Source organism: Hypomesus nipponensis, chromosome 17, assembly GCF_054491055.1.
Source record: "Hypomesus nipponensis isolate SF chromosome 17, ASM5449105v1, whole genome shotgun sequence".
Taxonomy (NCBI): domain Eukaryota; kingdom Metazoa; phylum Chordata; class Actinopteri; order Osmeriformes; family Osmeridae; genus Hypomesus; species Hypomesus nipponensis.
The window spans coordinates 4,867,501-4,884,909 of record NC_140377.1 but is presented as its reverse complement, the minus strand read 5'-3'; the positions used below and the strand labels follow the sequence as shown (position 1 = coordinate 4,884,909).

The 17,409-nt window shown below is 43.8% G+C and overlaps 4 protein-coding genes across 4 annotated transcripts in view; 2 read left to right on the top strand and 2 right to left on the bottom strand.

The window, feature by feature from the left end:
* The first annotated feature begins 60 nt into the window (after positions 1–60).
* On the top strand, positions 61–4,073 carry mlx (MAX dimerization protein MLX). Its single transcript, XM_084676566.1, has 8 exons — positions 61–165; positions 757–793; positions 977–1,063; positions 1,307–1,416; positions 1,517–1,613; positions 1,886–1,985; positions 2,164–2,365; positions 2,559–4,073. Exons 1-8 carry the CDS (start codon positions 127–129, stop codon positions 2,613–2,615), a joined length of 729 nt encoding a protein of 242 aa, XP_084532692.1. The 5' UTR covers positions 61–126; the 3' UTR covers positions 2,616–4,073.
* Positions 4,074–5,356: 1,283 nt separating this feature from the next.
* Positions 5,357–7,292, bottom strand: psmc3ip (PSMC3 interacting protein). Its single transcript, XM_084677981.1, has 8 exons — positions 7,138–7,292; positions 6,831–6,931; positions 6,653–6,742; positions 6,372–6,483; positions 6,117–6,262; positions 5,945–5,998; positions 5,690–5,753; positions 5,357–5,576 (listed from the first exon to the last, which is right to left on the bottom strand). Exons 1-8 carry the CDS (start codon positions 7,157–7,159, stop codon positions 5,524–5,526), a joined length of 642 nt encoding a protein of 213 aa, XP_084534107.1. The 5' UTR covers positions 7,160–7,292; the 3' UTR covers positions 5,357–5,523.
* Positions 7,293–7,456: 164 nt separating this feature from the next.
* Positions 7,457–14,569, bottom strand: retreg3 (reticulophagy regulator family member 3). Its single transcript, XM_084678827.1, has 10 exons — positions 14,338–14,569; positions 13,837–14,117; positions 12,099–12,205; positions 11,855–11,885; positions 11,642–11,768; positions 11,371–11,455; positions 10,575–10,712; positions 10,180–10,259; positions 9,829–9,961; positions 7,457–9,714 (listed from the first exon to the last, which is right to left on the bottom strand). Exons 2-10 carry the CDS (start codon positions 14,085–14,087, stop codon positions 9,155–9,157), a joined length of 1,512 nt encoding a protein of 503 aa, XP_084534953.1. The 5' UTR covers positions 14,088–14,117; positions 14,338–14,569; the 3' UTR covers positions 7,457–9,154.
* Positions 14,570–14,999: 430 nt separating this feature from the next.
* The window catches only part of tubg1 (tubulin, gamma 1), a 6,085-nt gene continuing 3,675 nt past the window's right edge, over positions 15,000–17,409 (top strand). The window contains exons 1-6 of the mRNA XM_084678598.1: positions 15,000–15,176; positions 15,327–15,439; positions 15,845–16,012; positions 16,230–16,298; positions 16,924–17,003; positions 17,206–17,332. Of these exons, the coding sequence (XP_084534724.1) occupies positions 15,128–15,176; positions 15,327–15,439; positions 15,845–16,012; positions 16,230–16,298; positions 16,924–17,003; positions 17,206–17,332 (606 nt within the window). The 5' untranslated portion in view covers positions 15,000–15,127. The remainder of the gene's footprint in view (positions 15,177–15,326; positions 15,440–15,844; positions 16,013–16,229; positions 16,299–16,923; positions 17,004–17,205; positions 17,333–17,409) is intronic.

Sequence of the window (17,409 nt, the reverse complement as noted above, 5' to 3'; positions counted from 1 at the left end):
TAACCAACTACAAGGCCAAACAAACATATAAATGTGTCAACAACACATTGCTACAGCAGAGGGCGTCATTTTCTTTGTGCTCAGAACTGTAACTGTTTCCGCCCAACTCCGTTTACATTTTCCAAGATGACGGATCCTACGTCGCCAGAGGATCACTGGAACAAAGTGAGCAGACAGTTATTGAACTGAAATTCTTTTGATTGCTACAAAAGCAATTAATTTGAACATAAAATACGATGCCAGCAACAACAGTGTTATGTGACATTTGGATATCAAATGTAATCCCCAGTTTAATTAGCTAGTGTTATCTGACTGAGCTCGTTAGCTAGTCAGTGGTTGCTAACAATGCTAACCACATAGTATGGTGTTGTTATGATCAAATTTGATCGCTGGTGAACGTCTTTACTCCATGTTTGTTGAGGGCTGAAGACAAGCCACTTTCGTTAAGTAATGTGTTACGTGTAGGTCCACATCATTAGTGCCAGAAGACCTTAGGTGGAGGGGGGGGCATTGACATCATTGATGTTCCAAGTCTGCCCCCGCCCATATTGTTATAAACAAAAAGCAAGTCCAGCAAGTCTGACTAGTAACCTAGTTGACTCGTAGCTGACTAGCTGTTGATGCGCACATTGTAGACAAGTGCATAGACTTCATTCTATTAACCTCATGTGAACCCAACCCCTCATCCTCTCTACTTGTGTATCCTCTCTCATCTTTACAACTTTGGCTGTTACTTTACTTGTTATGGCTGACCAGACGGACGGGGCTTTCAGTGACAACGGATTTGAACACAGTAAGTGGCCAACCTTAGTTTTAACGCAGTTCTTTGTGTTTACACGTGCGTGCTGTCATTGAATCCTGATACAATGTGTGTGTTTAGGGATTGTATGTGGTGATGATTACCCAACTATTCCAAAAAGGTAAAATGCGTATGACACAGTCGTAATTATGTCTCCTTAAATGTTCCTTTTTTTAGATTTCTTAGAGAATGCAAGAAAAGGTTCCCTCGTTTCCAGGGCAAACAGCATTGGTTCAACAAGTGCCTCCTCTGTGCCAAATACAGGTATCCTAGCACTATAATTCAAAATGATTGTTCGGGCTGTTTTTAAACATTTGTTAGTCTAAACCCTTCAAAAAAGCCTTATTGTACTGTCACATCCATGCCTTTCCAGGTAACCCAATTCCATTTGCTCGTTGTCATGCTACCACAGCGATAAGATGTTTCTTGTAAAGATGAGACCATCTTTGCAGCTCAGAATTAACAACCGCCATCTCTCGCCCTTTCTCCCTCTCCCTCTCTTATCAGATGATGAAGACAGTGACTACAGACACGAGACCACATTTAAGGAGTCATATAAAGATCGGCGCAGGCAGGCACACACGCAGGCGGAACAGAAACGCAGAGACGCCATCAAGGTTGGGCTTGACACAGAGGGACTGGACACAAGAAGGGGCTGTTCCTTTTGGGGTTTTCGTTGGTTATAACCTGCCCTAAATGTCTGTGTTTGACTCCCAGAAAGGGTATGATGATCTCCAGTCAATAGTGCCTACCTGTCAGCAGCAGTCTGACTTGGGGACACAAAAGATCAGCAAAGCCACGGTCCTGCAAAAAAGTAAGTCGATCTCCGACATACTGATCCCTCTGATCCCTCTGTTTTGTTCTTCCTGTATTGTAAGGTCATCCAGAAGATGCCACACAGATACTGGGTTTTAAAGAGCTTAATCAATATCAGTGAAAAACGCCATTAGACTTTTTTGACATGTCAAGACTTTTGATGCCAAGGAGGAGTGTAAATGATATTCTCGGTGTGGGAACCACCCTTTGGCTGTAATGTTTTTGAAGAGGCAAGAAATCCCTGACTGTGTGGTTCTGTGTCCCCTGTAGCGATTGACTACATACAGTTTCTGCACAAGGAGAAGAAGAAGCAGGAGGAGGAAGTGTCCACGCTGAGGAAGGAAGTGATGGCGCTGAAGATCATGAAAACGTAAGACGTGACACTGGTCTCTGCCCTGTTTTAATACAGTCATAGACCATTTACTCATCATATTTACTACACTATATTTACATGTTGGTATATCGTAAGAATATAGTACACTCGTCGCAATTGTTCTGTGGTGAGAGTGGTGTGGTAGATGTTGCTTGAAGCTCCGGGTGTGTTGCAGGAACTATGAGCACATAGTGAAAGCTCACCAGAACAACCCCCAGCAGGGTGAAGAGCAGGTGTCGGACCAGATCAAGTTCAGCATCTTCCAGAGCATCATGGACTCGCTGTTCCAGTCGTTCAGCAGCTCTGTGTCTGTGAGCAGCTTCCAGGAGCTCTCTGCCTGCACCTTTAGCTGGATCGAGGAGTACTGCAAACCCCAGGTAACGCGCATACAGCACTCATGCGGTGAAATGCTCACGGTTAAGAACATGTTTTCCCTGTGCATGTCGTTGGTGGTCATTGCTCGTATTGGAGTTGTACTTCTGCACAGAGCCAGCATTGATATGAATGGAGAGCAATAGTGTCGTAAGGTGTGCTGATGTGGATCCATGTTTGTGTTCTGTCCTTGACCAGATTCTGAGAGACTTTGTGGTGGGAGTGCTTCGACAGCTAAATGGACAGTTGTACTGAAGCCGACACAGCACAGCTTCAGGACTGGGATGTTGTCAGAGACTGAGCCAGGGGCAGGGCCCAGCTCTGTCCCCTCACGGTGTGGGAAAGAGAAACCGGTAGCATCAGTTTCCCTTCTCCCTTGTAAGCCTCTATAATATTCACATATTTAAGTCACTGTCAACTCTATTGAAGCAGAGATCGGCAGCTCTTGTCCTGTGATGTCAGTCATTTAGTCTATGAATGGTCTGTTCTGTGGAAGGCCCATACCTTTACTCATCTAAGGTTTGTGGGTTTCTTAGACTGGTGTTCTCGCACAAGGAAAATCATTATTATTGTTTGTGACTAAGCAATTTTCTGTTAAGTTTGTGAATCAATAGAAAATCATCTCTGTAATAATTGACAGAAATCTGAATGGGTAAGTCTGGCCGTGTGGAACACATATTAGATGTGCATTTTCAGTGTTCATTATGAGCGCAAGTCTTTGGTCCAGATCCATGTTTTATTTGTAATTGGTTTCTCCAGACTATGGCATGGATGCAGTTCAACTTGTAGAACACTTTAAAAGTATGAGTTGCATTTGTTCTTGTCCATAATACTCTAAGGTTCATGTGTGGAATGTGTTGTCTCGTGTGTAAACTACTATGTGCAGGTGTTAGAGTTTCAAAGAAGACAAGTCCTTTTGTATGAAAAATATTTTTACTCTGTGATTTTAAAATTTAAAACATGCTAAACTGTTCCCATATTTTGTTAGCCTTTAGTTCCCTTTTGGGTTACAAGAGTTCATATTTTAGACAACAAAGCTGAATAATTTTTAAAGACATTTTCAGGAATAAGCCATCTTTGCTGACTGCTGAATTTTAAATCTAAAATGTGCAAGTTTTTGTTACGTGGAGTGTAGTTCAGATTCAGGTGTCCTTTATGAAAGTGCCTTTGACATTGATTAGAACTTGATATTTACTTTCTGTATCAAACTATCATAGTAATAGCTAACCGAAAACGTCAACCTCAGTCCAAATTCAATTAAAAAGTGGACACAATTATTTGAATGTTTCGTTTGTCACAAATGTGATTGCTGTTATCGATGTTGTACATTTTTAAATATAGACCTCAATTACAACTTTTCATTCTTTTCATAACACAAATACAACATGATGTGATGAAATTGCCATTATATCTGCATTAGCAGATACATTGTACAATTTCAGTTTGTAGTTTTCAATAGGATAATATAAAAACTGAACTCAAACATTGAAGAATGTAGCAAAAATAATAATTTGATCTGTGTTAAAGATACTTTGTACCAAACCTGATAGGACCATGTTGGCCAACCAAGCAACTGTGAATGGTCCATTTGTGAACTTAAGTCTTTAAAAAGGGATGATTCTGTTGTTGTGTGGTGATTATTATCAAGGTATGAATAAATCAGGTCTAATGTTGTTACTATGTTCTATGCACAAATAAAAGAAATTGAGCTATTTTTGTATGAATGATTTTGAATAGCGAAATAAACAATGCTCAAAGTATATATATACAGGGTTGTTGCAGGTTTCAGTAAGTCAAATTTAAGACCTGTGTCCTTTGATCTGTCCTTTGGCATTTAGTAGTGTCATAAGGGCAATTACACCGTCTTGTAGTAAGTATCTCTGCAGGAAACCTCTGTGGCTCAGTGGGTAAGCATGTGTACCATTGAGTCTACTGCGAAACACGGTACCCGTGGTTCAAATCTCACTTAAACCAATTGATAATTCATTTAACTGATATCTGTTAAGAAATATATATGTTATTTCCAAGTATATAAAAGGGGGATCCCGTGGTGTAGTGGGTTGAGAACAAGGGCCTACACTACAACAACCTGGGTACAAAACCAGCACAGAGCATAGTGCCAAACACATCCATGGGCCCAGATCCCTGTAACCGCAGCGCACTCCCCGACTGTCCAGATCCCCTCTCCCAACTGTCTTTCCAGGTACCCAACTGTCCCACCAAGAAAGGCTTAACATAGAGTCTAAAAATACCTTTGATCTATTTTATTTATAAGTCAAGTTTTATTTTTAAGTCAAAGAGCAAAAACTAGGCTGTAAGAAGATCCCTCAGCCAGACTTGAACACAGGACCCCTCACACAGTAGCCAAAATCCTTAACCACTGAGCTATCAGAAATCATAACAATCTCTACTCAACATTTATATTTCACATTGAACTATCTAGTTGTAACAACCTGCAGACTTGGAGTGTCAGAAAACCAGAAGAAAGCAGGGCTCCCCTGTTAGCTCACTGGGTTAGTGTGCATGCTCTTTCAGACATGCTGGGGCAGTACCGCAACAGCCTGGTTCACATTTTAAATTGTTTATTTTAACTTGAAAGTTACATTGTGGTCATGTGATATGTAGGACTTCACCTTCACACAGTTTCATAAATATAATCTCTCCTCTCAGCCAAACGCTTGTTAATCTCAGGAAGATTATCTTTAGTTTGAAACAGAGTGCAAATTATACAATGATAATCAGGGGGTCAGCTTCTCCCCAGGGCGTAAAGTAATATTTACGATTACAGGTAACACAATATATAAATGTATGGACCCCCCCGAACTGTTGTTTTTACCAAGCCCCCCCCGTAATTTGAACCCTGGACTCTAGCTCTGCTTTGTAGGCTTCCACTCAATACTTTTTTGCTCTTTGTAATAACTTCTGCGGACCGCTTTTCCGGAAATGAATGAGGGTAAAACCTTTTTTGACTCTCTAAAACCCCGCGGGAACCCTGATTTTTGTTTATAGAAACTTTATTACAAATCATACTTTCGCTAAACATCTTCAGGAAACAAACAAAAGGTATATACACTGATGAGTCACCTTCAAAACACCAAATAAATATGACTTTCTAATGAGCGACATCAAAGAAACTGGAGCAACGAGAAACATCCATATTCTGTCATGTATTTGGCACAGCCACCTTGCAGTCCTCATCAGTCTCGACGCCAGCTTCTTCCTGAAAATACAGAAGACTTCATGTAAAACACACAACATAAAAAAAAACAATTCTAGAAAAGTCTTTAAGACTAAAAATATGTTGGTCTATTTCTGAGTGGTCTGAATACTTGCCAGGAACTGCTTCTTGCTCTTAGGGTACCCCTCTAAGATGGCAGAAATCATGTCGGATGCCTGGCAGAGGCAAAGAGCAGGGTAAGTTGTTCAATCACATACATGTTCCTTAAATCCCTTACATCTTCTTGCCTCTCAATCAGAACACATTGCTGTTAGAAGAGAGGACGAGTACAGAGGATGCAAAATCTTATCAGTCGGTGTTTCTTTTAAGTGATACACATGCTCAAATAGGTAAGACAATATGTCACCAGTCTTTTTCTCTTTTTCCATTCTTTCACATAGAGATTCCTGTCTTTGTAAACCTGAGGAGAAATATAAGTGAAATAAAAACATGAATAATAAAATAATAAAGAAGTCCTACATCTTGTAATAAACGGCACATTAAAAACATGTCACACTGTCAAATATGAATGGTGCCACCTTCTCTTTCTCTTCTGGAGTGATGTGATTTGTGGCTGATTTGATTTTTTCCAGGCGTTCGCGATACCCTGAACACTCAGCTTTGAGTTGCTGTATCTCTGACATCATATCTGCTGTAGTTAGTGAACTGTTGAGCTGCTTGAGATCTGTGATCACAAAACAATAATGTGATATATTAGTGACATGGAATCAACATGGATCTTGTGTAAATGTATGAACTGCTGTGTGTATTTGTTTGGATCCAATCCTGCCCACCTGTTTCGAGCTGTCTGCAGTCTTGAGTGACAGCCTGCACCTTGGTGCTGAGCTCAGACACCTGTGAGTCCATGGCTTTCAGGTCTGCTTCACTCACCTCTGTAAACTGGGCCTGGAGGTGTAATGTGACAAGTTACCTCTCTGGTCATTAAACATTGGGATATGGCATGCAAGTATTGACGACAACAAAAAAATACTGTGGGTATTGTGGTCAACTAGTTGCTCATTTACTATGAATATTTGATCTTGTCGCCCTTATTGTCTCGTAATCGGTGACTCACTTGATCTGCAAAATAGATCTTTTGCTTGCCATATATCTTCTCTTTGATTTTACCCTCTTGAGCCAACTGTTCCAAGGCTTTAACCACTGCCTATAAGGAGAAGTATTTTGTGATTTTTGTATCAAGCCACCTGTGCTTCGGATTACTATGTTGACACTGGGCAACGATATGTACGCACCGTCTTTCCTAGTCCATGCTGCTTTTGCAAGTTGCCGAATACATCTTGGGCACTGTACGGGCGATTCTTTTCATTTAAATAGTCAAGAATGAGGGCCATACCTGAGTAACAAACACAATTGAATAGAAATACCTGTCAATTCAGACATTTACCTTCTCCAGTGCACGATAGCTAGCTAGCTGGCTACCTGATTTCAACGTCATTGGTATCGTAGTGTCAATTATCTAATGACAATACTATCTTGGCTAGATCCATTACTGTACCAGTCTTGTAGTAGATGATGGCGTCTTTAATTCCATTTACATACCTACGTTATCTTTTTTGCTCATTGTTTTGGTGTATGAGTGGGTATAATAAGGACGAGTAACTTTCAGCTCCAAGAATGTGCTTTTACAGCTAGCTACTACTAGCTGTTTGTACCATTGGTTTGTACTTTCCGCGCGCCAACGTGAAGAAACGCCTAGTTGACGTAATTACCAAAACAAAAGTCTGTGTTCAACACCTTCCATTCTGCGCAACATTTGTGCCAACAGGTCAAGGGAGACGAATCAACCAGGATTCATTCTTAAAATAAAGGAACGGACAATAAAACCATTAACAAATAAAAAATGACGGCAAACTTAAAATATGTCAAACCCAATATACAATCAGACCTGTTTATTTAATACGATTTGCACATCAAAACATATCAAAACCAATTACAGAGGAAAATACACTACCGTCATATGGCATTTGAATACTAAATTTGAGGAAACAGGCCCTGTTCATGGAGTGACATCGTGTTTACACAAACTCCAATCCAAGGAAAACTATTTAAAATCCATCCAAATTCAATCTTAAAAAAATAATAGCCTTGTTGGTTGATTTGGGCCAACTCCATTTAAAGGGGTAGCCAGCAGTTCTACCTATTGTAAGTAAATATCCTACAGTCAACGTTCTCTATACAACAACACAAATAATGTAATTGAGCAATTTTTCTTTTCAATAAAAGTCAGCTTTCACTTTGTTACAGCTATTTTAGCAAGCCCTAATGTCACCTGTTGAATGATTCTTGTTCGCACTTTTCTCATGAAAATATAACATCAGAATATGGAGGAGCGTTTTGTCTGTCCATCACAGCAAACTCAGTTAAACCTGCACAAAGAACCGAATAATATCCTGCAAACTAAACGTGAAAGACGAGCATGTTTCATCTTGAACATATCTGCACTTTTAGGAAGGCTATCAAGTAGAGTTTTGTATACCAGCATTGTTTTCACCAATCAATGTAAACATGGCTTCCTGATGTTTTCTAAACATTTTATAAAACATTTACATAATAAACATAAAACATTTTATAAATGTGATACATGCAGCATGATTTCATAAACAATGTCTAAAGTTCAACAGATTGTTTGAGTGGTTAAGCAACCCGGGGCAAGAAGCAAGTCAAACCAACACATGGAGAGAGGAGGAGACAAGCTGTGGAGGCAAAGAAAAATGACGGTTTCTGTCAGAAAATAAAATCAAGTGAGTTAATCCAAGGAGCTTTTGGGGAATATCCCATTCTTTTCCCAGCAGTATACAAACCCCCACACTGCTGAATCTATGGTGTTTCTCAATCATACAACACACCTAAACTACTACACAGATATTGCTAGAACACTTTAGCTTAACACCTAAACTACTAAACAACAGGAATGTGATATTTTGGTCCCAAATTCAAAAGCCCTGTGTGTTTTGGCCGCCGGACAGAAAAAAGGAGATGAAGACTAATGGTTTTGTTCTTGAGAGTGGTCATCCAAGTAATTTATTACTTACATGGGAGTAGTCACGACACATTTGGTGAATAGTTCAGTAATGCTGGTTTATGATGCTGGTCTGGGTTTGTAGTTAGAAACATTGAATTAAGTCATGTTTCTTTACGAGATGTGAAATAAGTAATTATGCTTCCTATTAAAAAAATGATTCAAGGTGATGTATACATTTCATGAATGCTGGTGGACAATACTTTTTGACAATATTTCATATTGCTCAGCCTACAAAACAAGGGTTATCAGGATGAAGGTGGCTATAGATAAAGACTTAGGCCGTACACATATAAAAACAAAGAAATTAGAGGTACTTCACAGTGATATCAACTGAATCAGAAGTCTGATTGCTAGAATCTATAATCTCTCTCTCCCCCCTACCACACACACACACACACACACACACACACACACACACACACACACACACACACACACACACACACACACACACACACACACACACACACACACACACACACACACACACACACACGCGCGTACGTAAAGGTGCTACTCTCACACGCACACAGCTCACTGTGGCTTCCCCAGTAGATTGGACAAGAAGCTGGAGCCCTGGTTCATCTGCTGACCCCCACCCTGCCCTCCTCCCCGTCCTCCTCCTGCACCCCCCAACGGATCCATCTGGTTCAGCTCAGACTGATCCAGCATTTCAAAGTCCTCCACATCCCAGTCCGTGTCCAGCTCAGCGCTCGACTGCTTGCGGTGGCCCCGCTGGGCCGCAGCTCTGGGCTGGCCCTCTCTGCGCCGAGTAGCAGGAGGGCGAGGCTGCAGGGCTCCGGCCAGCGCTGCCTGGATCATGTTGCTCGCTATGACCCCAGCAAGGTCGTCTGCGAAGGTGGAGGCCGGAGGCAGGCCGCTGAGGGACAGTTCGGCGTCCAGGTCCTCCTGGTCGGAGTCCAGATGGGCGTCCAGATCCAGCAGGGCCCCTCGGGCACCGGCCATGCCCAGACTGGGCAGGCCGATGCTGGTGTCGTCGTCATCCTCCATCAGGGTGGCGTCTGGGTTGATCGAGGGGAAGTCATGGAGATCTCGGGCAAAAGACTCCTCTGCGTCACTGTGTCTGTCCAGGTCTGAGGATCGGAGGGTTAAGAGAGTGGGTGTTTGTGTTACGTTAGCCAGCAAGGGGCCATGTCAAACGTTGGGGTTCCAGGGAGAAAGGTCCCGTGTGTGTGTGTGCGTCTCACCCTCTGAGCCCTCGGTGAGCGGGGTCTGGCCGCGGGACAGGTTGAAGGTCCCGTTGTCTGTGTAGGAGACCTCAGCGTCCGAATGCTCAGAGTCGGTCAGCGCCAGTTCTTTGGCCGCTACAGCATCGTCAAACTGAAACGGACAACACACACACAGCCGCTTAAACATCTTCATTTCTACACAATCCTCCACTTGGCTCCAACTCAGAGGTATTGCTACTTCAATCTCTAAAAGGGATTAGGGACTAGGAAACTCACAGCCATCACTCCATCAAACAGTTAAAGGAAACCTTCGAAACAGTGACTACAGTTCTTGAGTTCGCAGAGTGTAATATAAAGCAGGTGAATTACAGTAGGGCAGAAGGCAGCCAGCTCCTCTTCGCTGTCACTGGCGTCCCCTGAGGCTGCACTGCGGATGGACTTGCGTAGGACTGCAAACCAAACACACCCAGACAAGTTTAAGGTTAGCGCCACTGAGGCACCAGCACAGCTATTCCCATGAGTCACTCTGGCAGGGCAAGGAGAGATTAAGTTGCCACTGCTCCCAGGCCGACATGCCAGAATGTAGGGTCATATGGTATCTGATGGGAGATTACACTGCACAATACCAAACCGGCAAGACATACACAGGTCTGTAGGCCTTTCCTCAAGAGCACGGAAAAGGAACGTCCGTTTGTTCAAAGACGACGACTGGCTACAGTGACACACAAAACTTTATCGACACAGACGTCCAGGTTTGTACCCACACTGATTGTCGATGGGCTTTGACATCATGTAGCCGCTGACGCTGAAGTCCAGCCGCTGCAGGACTGGCTCCAGCTTCACACACAAACGCTGCACGACCCTGTGATAGGCTGCCAGAGGGGCCAGCAGCACAGCCAGCACTGCGGGCGGACAGGGAGAGGAACTCATTACTACAACGCAACACAGCAGAGCGGAACCCCCCTCAACAGTGGAATCAACTGACACAGAGTCTTCCGTGTCATACTGTAACCAGCGTAGGGAATAGCATCGTTTGTTGGTCGTGTGGGCATACAGTTTGAACTCATGCCCATGACTACACCGTTCAGTGCAGAGGAAGACAAGAGAGGCGAGGCTGCTCGGGTCGTGTACGAGCTGCTGTTGAGTGCTGCGCACGTCATGTCAATACACCTGAAAGGGCTTCCCTCCCTGGCTCACTCGCCCGACTAGAAGTAAGGAGATTAGCCAGCACTCTCCCTCTCTCCCCCCCTCTCTCTGCCCGTCTCTCTCTCTGCCTGTCTCTCTCTCTTTGCCTGTCTCTCTCTCTCTGCCTGTCTCTCTCTCTCTCTGCCTATCTCTCTCTCTCTCTCGCTGTCTGACCTCCTTAACTTGCTCACCCTCCCTCCCTGACTGTAATCACCTCACAGACTGGGCCCTGGTACCAGGGCCCCCACAGATCTAGTTTAACCACCCTATGCATTTTTTAATACAGGGAGTCAGACTGAGTTTCCATGCTGCATGGGAGCTCTGAGTAGGGCTCGGGTTAGGAACAGGTGGCTCTGGGCTCTGGTCTGTACTCACCGGCAGAGTAAGAAAGCACCAGTCCGGGGATGTAACGTCCCACAAAGGCCAGACAGGAGAAGACACCGCAGGTCAGGAAACAGAACTGAGCACCACACAGGACCAAGCAGACAAAGAGCGAGAGATCAGACAGAAGAACTTCACTGTACTCGTAAACAGACGGGATCATCGATTTGTTTGGCGGGTCGAACATGCCGTGGCGTCAGATAATGAGGACTGAAGCAGGCCAGGACACAGGAGTGCAAAGATCACACGGGTCGCCGAGCCTCACCTTTGCAGGGTTACGTTGCTTGAACAGCACAACGCTTGAAGAGAAAGCCATTCCGGAGACCCAAACCTCAGCCATGTGATGGCAGAGCTCAGGGACACTGACGACGCCGGGCTGCACCAGGCCCCAGCTGAACACAACAACAACAACAACAACAACTACATCAAACCTCTGGAAACAGCCTGAATTGAGAATGGGAATTCTTTAAATACATACCTTTCATTTTCAGATTCATCTTGTTTTTTGACTGCGGGAGAAAAGAAAACGATTAGCTTGACAAAGAGGCAGCAGACAGTTAGTACCTTACAGTAGTAACCAGATCATCACCACCGTAGTTAATTTAATGAACAGCAATCATTCCTAGACAAGACTATGAAGTGCATCATGTGCCAAAGCTTTACATATATTCGGCCGCATAATACAGTGTACTTAAATCACTTATAATACTCTTTCACACCACCTCTGATCTCAGGCCAGATCTTATTCCTCCAGACATCCACACAGACAGCCACCACCAGGCCAGAGGCCAGCAGGAAGACCACACGCAGCGAGGACAGGGCAAAGAACCTGGAAGAGAGACAACAGCATTTGTAAAGGACGTCTCAAATGAAATGACTCCATAAAAGATGATTTAGAGGCTAGCAGCAGGTGATAGATAGTGGCCCACTTGTTAAGGCAAACCGCTACTCAGGATTCAATGGAAAACACAGCTGTCGTCCACCATTGTCTAGGTGTCAGGAACACCCTTTGTGGACGGTTATGCAGTTGGCAGTTAGGCGGAAAAACGAAACAAAACCTGAGTTGTGTGTCATTCTGTATCTCTATGTGAAGGACTGAGTGTGTTTGTCTTGTAGTGTGCACTATGATAACAACAGCCTCATCAGTTTCATTTTCCTTTCACAACTCCTACAAAAAATTTGACCAACGTGATGCAGGCTCGTTTGTGATTATTTTGAAAAGGATTTATTGAACGGCTAATTGTTGCCCTAATGCCCAAGGATTATGTTTTACATGGTTAGAGACTGTTAGGCTAAAGCTACACAAAGCCATGCATGTCTGCCGGTTAATCACTACATTACAGGTTAGACAAGCTCAAATTGTATTTGTTGACCAGTACTTGACAGGTACTTGACAGACACCTTCCCAATACTACAATCCTGATCCAACGTGCGTGGGACACACAGGACTCTTTTGGCAGATACTTGTCTACTGTGTGTGTACTGAAGCACAAGTAAAGGGGAGAGAAAACTGAGGGGCTGAAATGCTTAGTGGACTAATCGAATAAAGGCTGCATGCCTGAACAGGATGAACTGACTCTCTCTCTCTCTCCCTTCCTGTCTCTCTCTCCCTCTCTCTCCATGTCTGTCTCTCTCTCCCTCTCTCTCCATGTCTGTCTCTCTCCATGTCTGTCTCTCTCTCTCCCTCCCTCTCTCTCCATGTCTGTCTCTCTCTCCCTCTCTCTCCATGTCTGTCTCTCTCTCCCTCTCTCTCCATGTCTGTCTCTCTCTCTCCCTCACTCTCTTTCCCTCCGGCTTCAGGTCAACCACTGCACCGCCAAACACTGCACCGCCAAACACAACACACAAATGGTCACTAAGGAGTCAGTTAAAGGAATTTACAAGGTTGTCCCACATCTTACAAATGCTGGGGAGCTATAGTGACGTGATGTCATCACGTGACGTGATGAAGGTTCCAGTAGGAAGATTATGATTCTGTTTGTATGGCAAGTGCAGGATAGTATTGACCTGCCTGTCAGAAGTCAATAATATTCCTGAGTTTAATTAATTGGAATGTATTGGAACATGCAATCTGAGTGTTGCCCTGTCTGTGCCTGTAAATAATCATCAATTAGCTGAAGCAAGGCAGTCAAGACGCTACACTGTCTTTGGCATAGTTTATTATGAACAACCCCTTGATGTGCTGCAGTCATAGGTGGCATTCATTGTTTGTGAATTATGCATGGGCTGTCATGTCCAATTAAGTATTCTGGCAAATGGGGATTAGTAAACCTATTCAACAAACAATTAGGACATACATTTTACTAAAATGAAGATTAAGGGCATCTCCATAGAATGCGAAGGTATCTACATAGAATTAAAACGTTTCTGTACCAAGCATCTACGGGCAGCGGTAGACACATTATGCTTTACCGTTCTACAAACATTTCTGACATAATATAACAGCAGTCAATAACTCACCAAAACACAATGTTGACCACTGCGAACAGTAAAACGCTTTGAACTGGTCTTTCCCACACCAGGACGGACTGCAGGTAGGTCAGCATAGGCTCGAACGGCCCCAACCTCTGTTGCAGTGAAGCTTTGACAAGCCGCACCTGGTTATCTCTTTCGCTGGAATACGGTCGACTCCGCAATCCAGTATTACTCGAACCCTGCTTTACTGAACATTCTCCCTTGGTTCCATCTCCTGCACCACCTGTGTGCGCCATTTTAGCGTCTCACGTTGATAAAAATGAAGCCTGTAAAAAATATAGGTTGTCGGTCATACAAGATAGCTAGCTAGCTGTCTTCAACAACACTGCACAAGCTAGCTTGCTATTAGCTGTTATTTGCAAACCGTGCATGGTATCGTTAAGCCAAGTCAATGTCAATGATCATGTCCAAGCTATTAAAGTCTGCTTTTTACCTCATATCAATCTTAAAGTTAGGATACAACCCTTACATTCAGCAAAATCTTACCAATTTGTCAAATGAGTTGACAGCTACTTGGCTACTTGGTCATGGTTGAAGAAAATGATTGTGCTGTGTGTTGACAATATGGCGTCACTTCAGACAGCTGGCTCCCTAATGTTACACTATTTTTTCTCCAAGGCTAGGTCGACTCGTTTTAGTATAATCTGGTAATTGGTTGTCATGTGGCCGGCGTCTGGTGCTGAAGAATCAAACTCCAACGTCTGCTCGCATCGATGCGGGGCAGTCCGTGTTGTAAGAACGACTAAATTAATGCGATATGAGTGCACTCTTAAATTGAACAGTTACTTTACCTTTTTTAGCGGCTTTAGCTACAAGTCATGGATCATTTCATGGATTAATAAACACTATTGTATTGACTAGGCTTACTTATATTACTTAAGGCCATTTTCTTTAATTGATTATGTGAATCTATCTAACATGGCAATGCAAACATTGCGTCACCATGTAATTCAAATATAAAAAACGCCTCTACAAATTGAAAAAAAAATTGCACGTTAATTTCGTCAGTAATTAACAGTCATTTTAAGATATGCATGAACGCTTACAGGATATAAATATTCGAGTGGTAGTTTTATAGAAGCCGCTGCACAAATCTGGCGCAATTGTGAACTCCAAACATGCGAATCTCAGTTCGCGCGTGGTGCGCTTCCGGTTTGCCATTAGTCGTTGGTGACTGTACTGCAGCATTTGTGTTGTTACCAAGCGGGAAGCAAACCAGGGAAGGGGTGGATAGTTGCGTCTTTCTATTTCGAGGACGATCAGTGTAAAGGGCAACATGCCACGAGAAATTATAACACTTCAACTTGGGCAATGTGGAAACCAAAGTAAGGCCATGTCTTGCTACTGCTAGCTTTGGTTTACGTTACTCAGCTGTTTGGCTAACTGGCTACTAGTACTAGGTTACTGCTCATGTGTCTAACTTGTTAGCTGGATAGTTCTAATTTTGCTAGATAACGTGTTGTTTTCTCTTGCAGTTGGTTTTGAGTTTTGGAAGCAACTATGTGCAGAACATGGTATCAGTCCGGAGGGCATTGTGGAAGAATTTGCGACTGAAGGCACTGACAGAAAAGACGTATTTTTCTATCAGGTAGGTAGACAGCTAATGTTAGCTACTACTGATAACCACAACGGAACATTTCAGTCAGTGCACACAGTGCGTGACACTGCTCCAGTGCCAATGAGGACGAGGTAGCGATCTCGAGCTAGCCAGTTATAATAACTAATCTAGCGTTGTTTTGACAACAGCAAACAATGTGCTGTAGCAACTACCAATCTGAGATGTCTTCCCAAAGCTAATATGGTACAAACCTCTAGGGAAAGTGCTGGTAGTGTAGGCGACTGTACTATATACAAATCCACCGGATGGCGCAGTTGTATTACATACATCAGCTGCACATATTTGAAGGACCATTCAACGGTTGAACTACGCTAATCATTATGGATTTGCGTCTTATAGAAACATACATCCTAACCACTCTAATTTAACTGATAGGCTGATGATGAACACTACATCCCACGTGCCGTGCTATTGGATCTGGAGCCCAGAGTGATCCACTCCATCCTCAACTCTCCATATGCTAACCTGTACAACCCGGAGAACATCTACCTGTCTGAGCATGGAGGAGGAGCCGGGAACAACTGGGCCAGCGGCTTCTCACAGGTGACTTCATGATGAGCACAGATCCTAATGTAAATGACTAGTAATGTAATACATCATAGTGGGGATGATTATTACCAAGAGGATATACTTGTTTGTCCTTCACTTTGAGGTGCTTTTTTGTTGTTGAAGTCTTTGCATTTGCAGAGTGCAGATTGTATTTACACAATATAAACTACAATGTCAGTGTCATGTCAAATTAAGTGTTGGTCTTTTGCAGGGTGAGAAAATCCATGAAGAAATATTTGACATCATCGACCGAGAGGCTGACGGCAGTGACAGTTTGGAGGCAAGCCTGCTCTGTCTTCTCAATCCCTGATTGGTCCTTTTAATGTTGTAGGGGTTTTAGGGAGGGGTGTGGTGTTGCAAGTACACACATTTGGGGTGTGTGTGTGTGTAGCACATACCCAGCAGTTCTGCTGTGGTGGGAAGTATTTTATCGTTCATTATAGAATGAGGAACTTGTTATTTCTAGACAAAAAAATCCTTCTGCCAGTCGCTTTCCTTGAAACAACAGTTCGGTTTCCTGCCTGAGGTCTATACAATTTCTGTTGCCTGTTCTTGCCATTACCCAACATTATTATTTAGTGTGTGTGGGGAGAGAAGCGGGGTGGCGGAACTGTGTGTGGGCAGGGTGTGGCAGGCAGGGTGTGGCAGGCAGGGTGTGGCAGGCAGGGTGTGGCAGGCAGGGTGTGGCAGGCAGGGTGTGTGGTGATAATAGCTGGCCTGGAGAAGAGGGCAGGCATTACAAGCCCGTCTAGGGGAGAGATAGCCTGTTTGTGGGGTGGGGCTCCCCTGCCACCTCCGTGCTGTAAAAGAGGAAAAAAACGGCTGGCTCACACACGCATGATGTGGCACCCAGCTGGAGCTATTAAACTGTACATTAATAGGTTTTTCCCCCCCTGTTGTAATAGGGGTTTGTCCTGTGTCATTCCATTGCTGGGGGAACTGGCTCCGGACTTGGAAGTTACCTTTTGGAGAGGCTAAATGACAGGTGTGAATATTGAACTACACACACATACACACGGTACATCCATTTGAAATGCTAGTTTAAGATCAACAAGCAGTATGTTTGCTCTTATTCTTTGGCCGGGGGTGTGACTTTTTCTCTCCCTCTCCCCCTCTCTTTCTCTCTTTATTTCCCTTTCTCTCTCACTTCCCCCCCTTCCCCCCCCCCCTCTCTCTCTCATCCCTAGGTATCCTAAGAAGCTGGTGCAGACCTACTCTGTGTTCCCCAACCAGGATGAGATGAGCGACGTGGTTGTGCAGCCCTACAACTCCCTTCTGACACTGAAGAGGCTCACCCAGAACGCCGACTGTGTGGTGTGTGTGGTGTGTGTGGTGTGTGTGTGTGTGTGTGTGTGGTGTGTGTGTGTGTGTGTGTGACAGATATATACACC

What these genes read in the sequence shown, in the direction of transcription:
- mlx (XM_084676566.1), top strand. Translation starts at nt 127, where the DNA reads ATGACGGATCCTACGTCGCCAGAGGATCACTGGAACAAA. An exon ending in AGCCACGGTCCTGCAAAAAA is followed by an intron (nt 1,614 to 1,885) that starts GTAAGTCGATCT and finishes TGTCCCCTGTAG; the next exon opens with CGATTGACTACATACAGTTT. An exon ending in AGGAGTACTGCAAACCCCAG is followed by an intron (nt 2,366 to 2,558) that starts GTAACGCGCATA and finishes GTCCTTGACCAG; the next exon opens with ATTCTGAGAGACTTTGTGGT.
- psmc3ip (XM_084677981.1), bottom strand. Translation starts at nt 7,159, where the DNA reads ATGAGCAAAAAAGATAACGTAG. An exon ending in CTCCAGAAGAGAAAGAGAAG is followed by an intron (nt 5,999 to 6,116) that starts GTGGCACCATTC and finishes ATTTCTCCTCAG; the next exon opens with GTTTACAAAGACAGGAATCT. An exon ending in GGAAAAAGAGAAAAAGACTG is followed by an intron (nt 5,754 to 5,944) that starts GTGACATATTGT and finishes TGCCTCTGCCAG; the next exon opens with GCATCCGACATGATTTCTGC.
- retreg3 (XM_084678827.1), bottom strand. Translation starts at nt 14,087, where the DNA reads ATGGCGCACACAGGTGGTGCAGGAGATGGAACCAAGGGAGAATGTTCA. An exon ending in GATGAATCTGAAAATGAAAG is followed by an intron (nt 11,769 to 11,854) that starts GTATGTATTTAA and finishes TGTTGTGTTCAG; the next exon opens with CTGGGGCCTGGTGCAGCCCG. An exon ending in GGTGCTTTCTTACTCTGCCG is followed by an intron (nt 10,713 to 11,370) that starts GTGAGTACAGAC and finishes GTCCGCCCGCAG; the next exon opens with TGCTGGCTGTGCTGCTGGCC.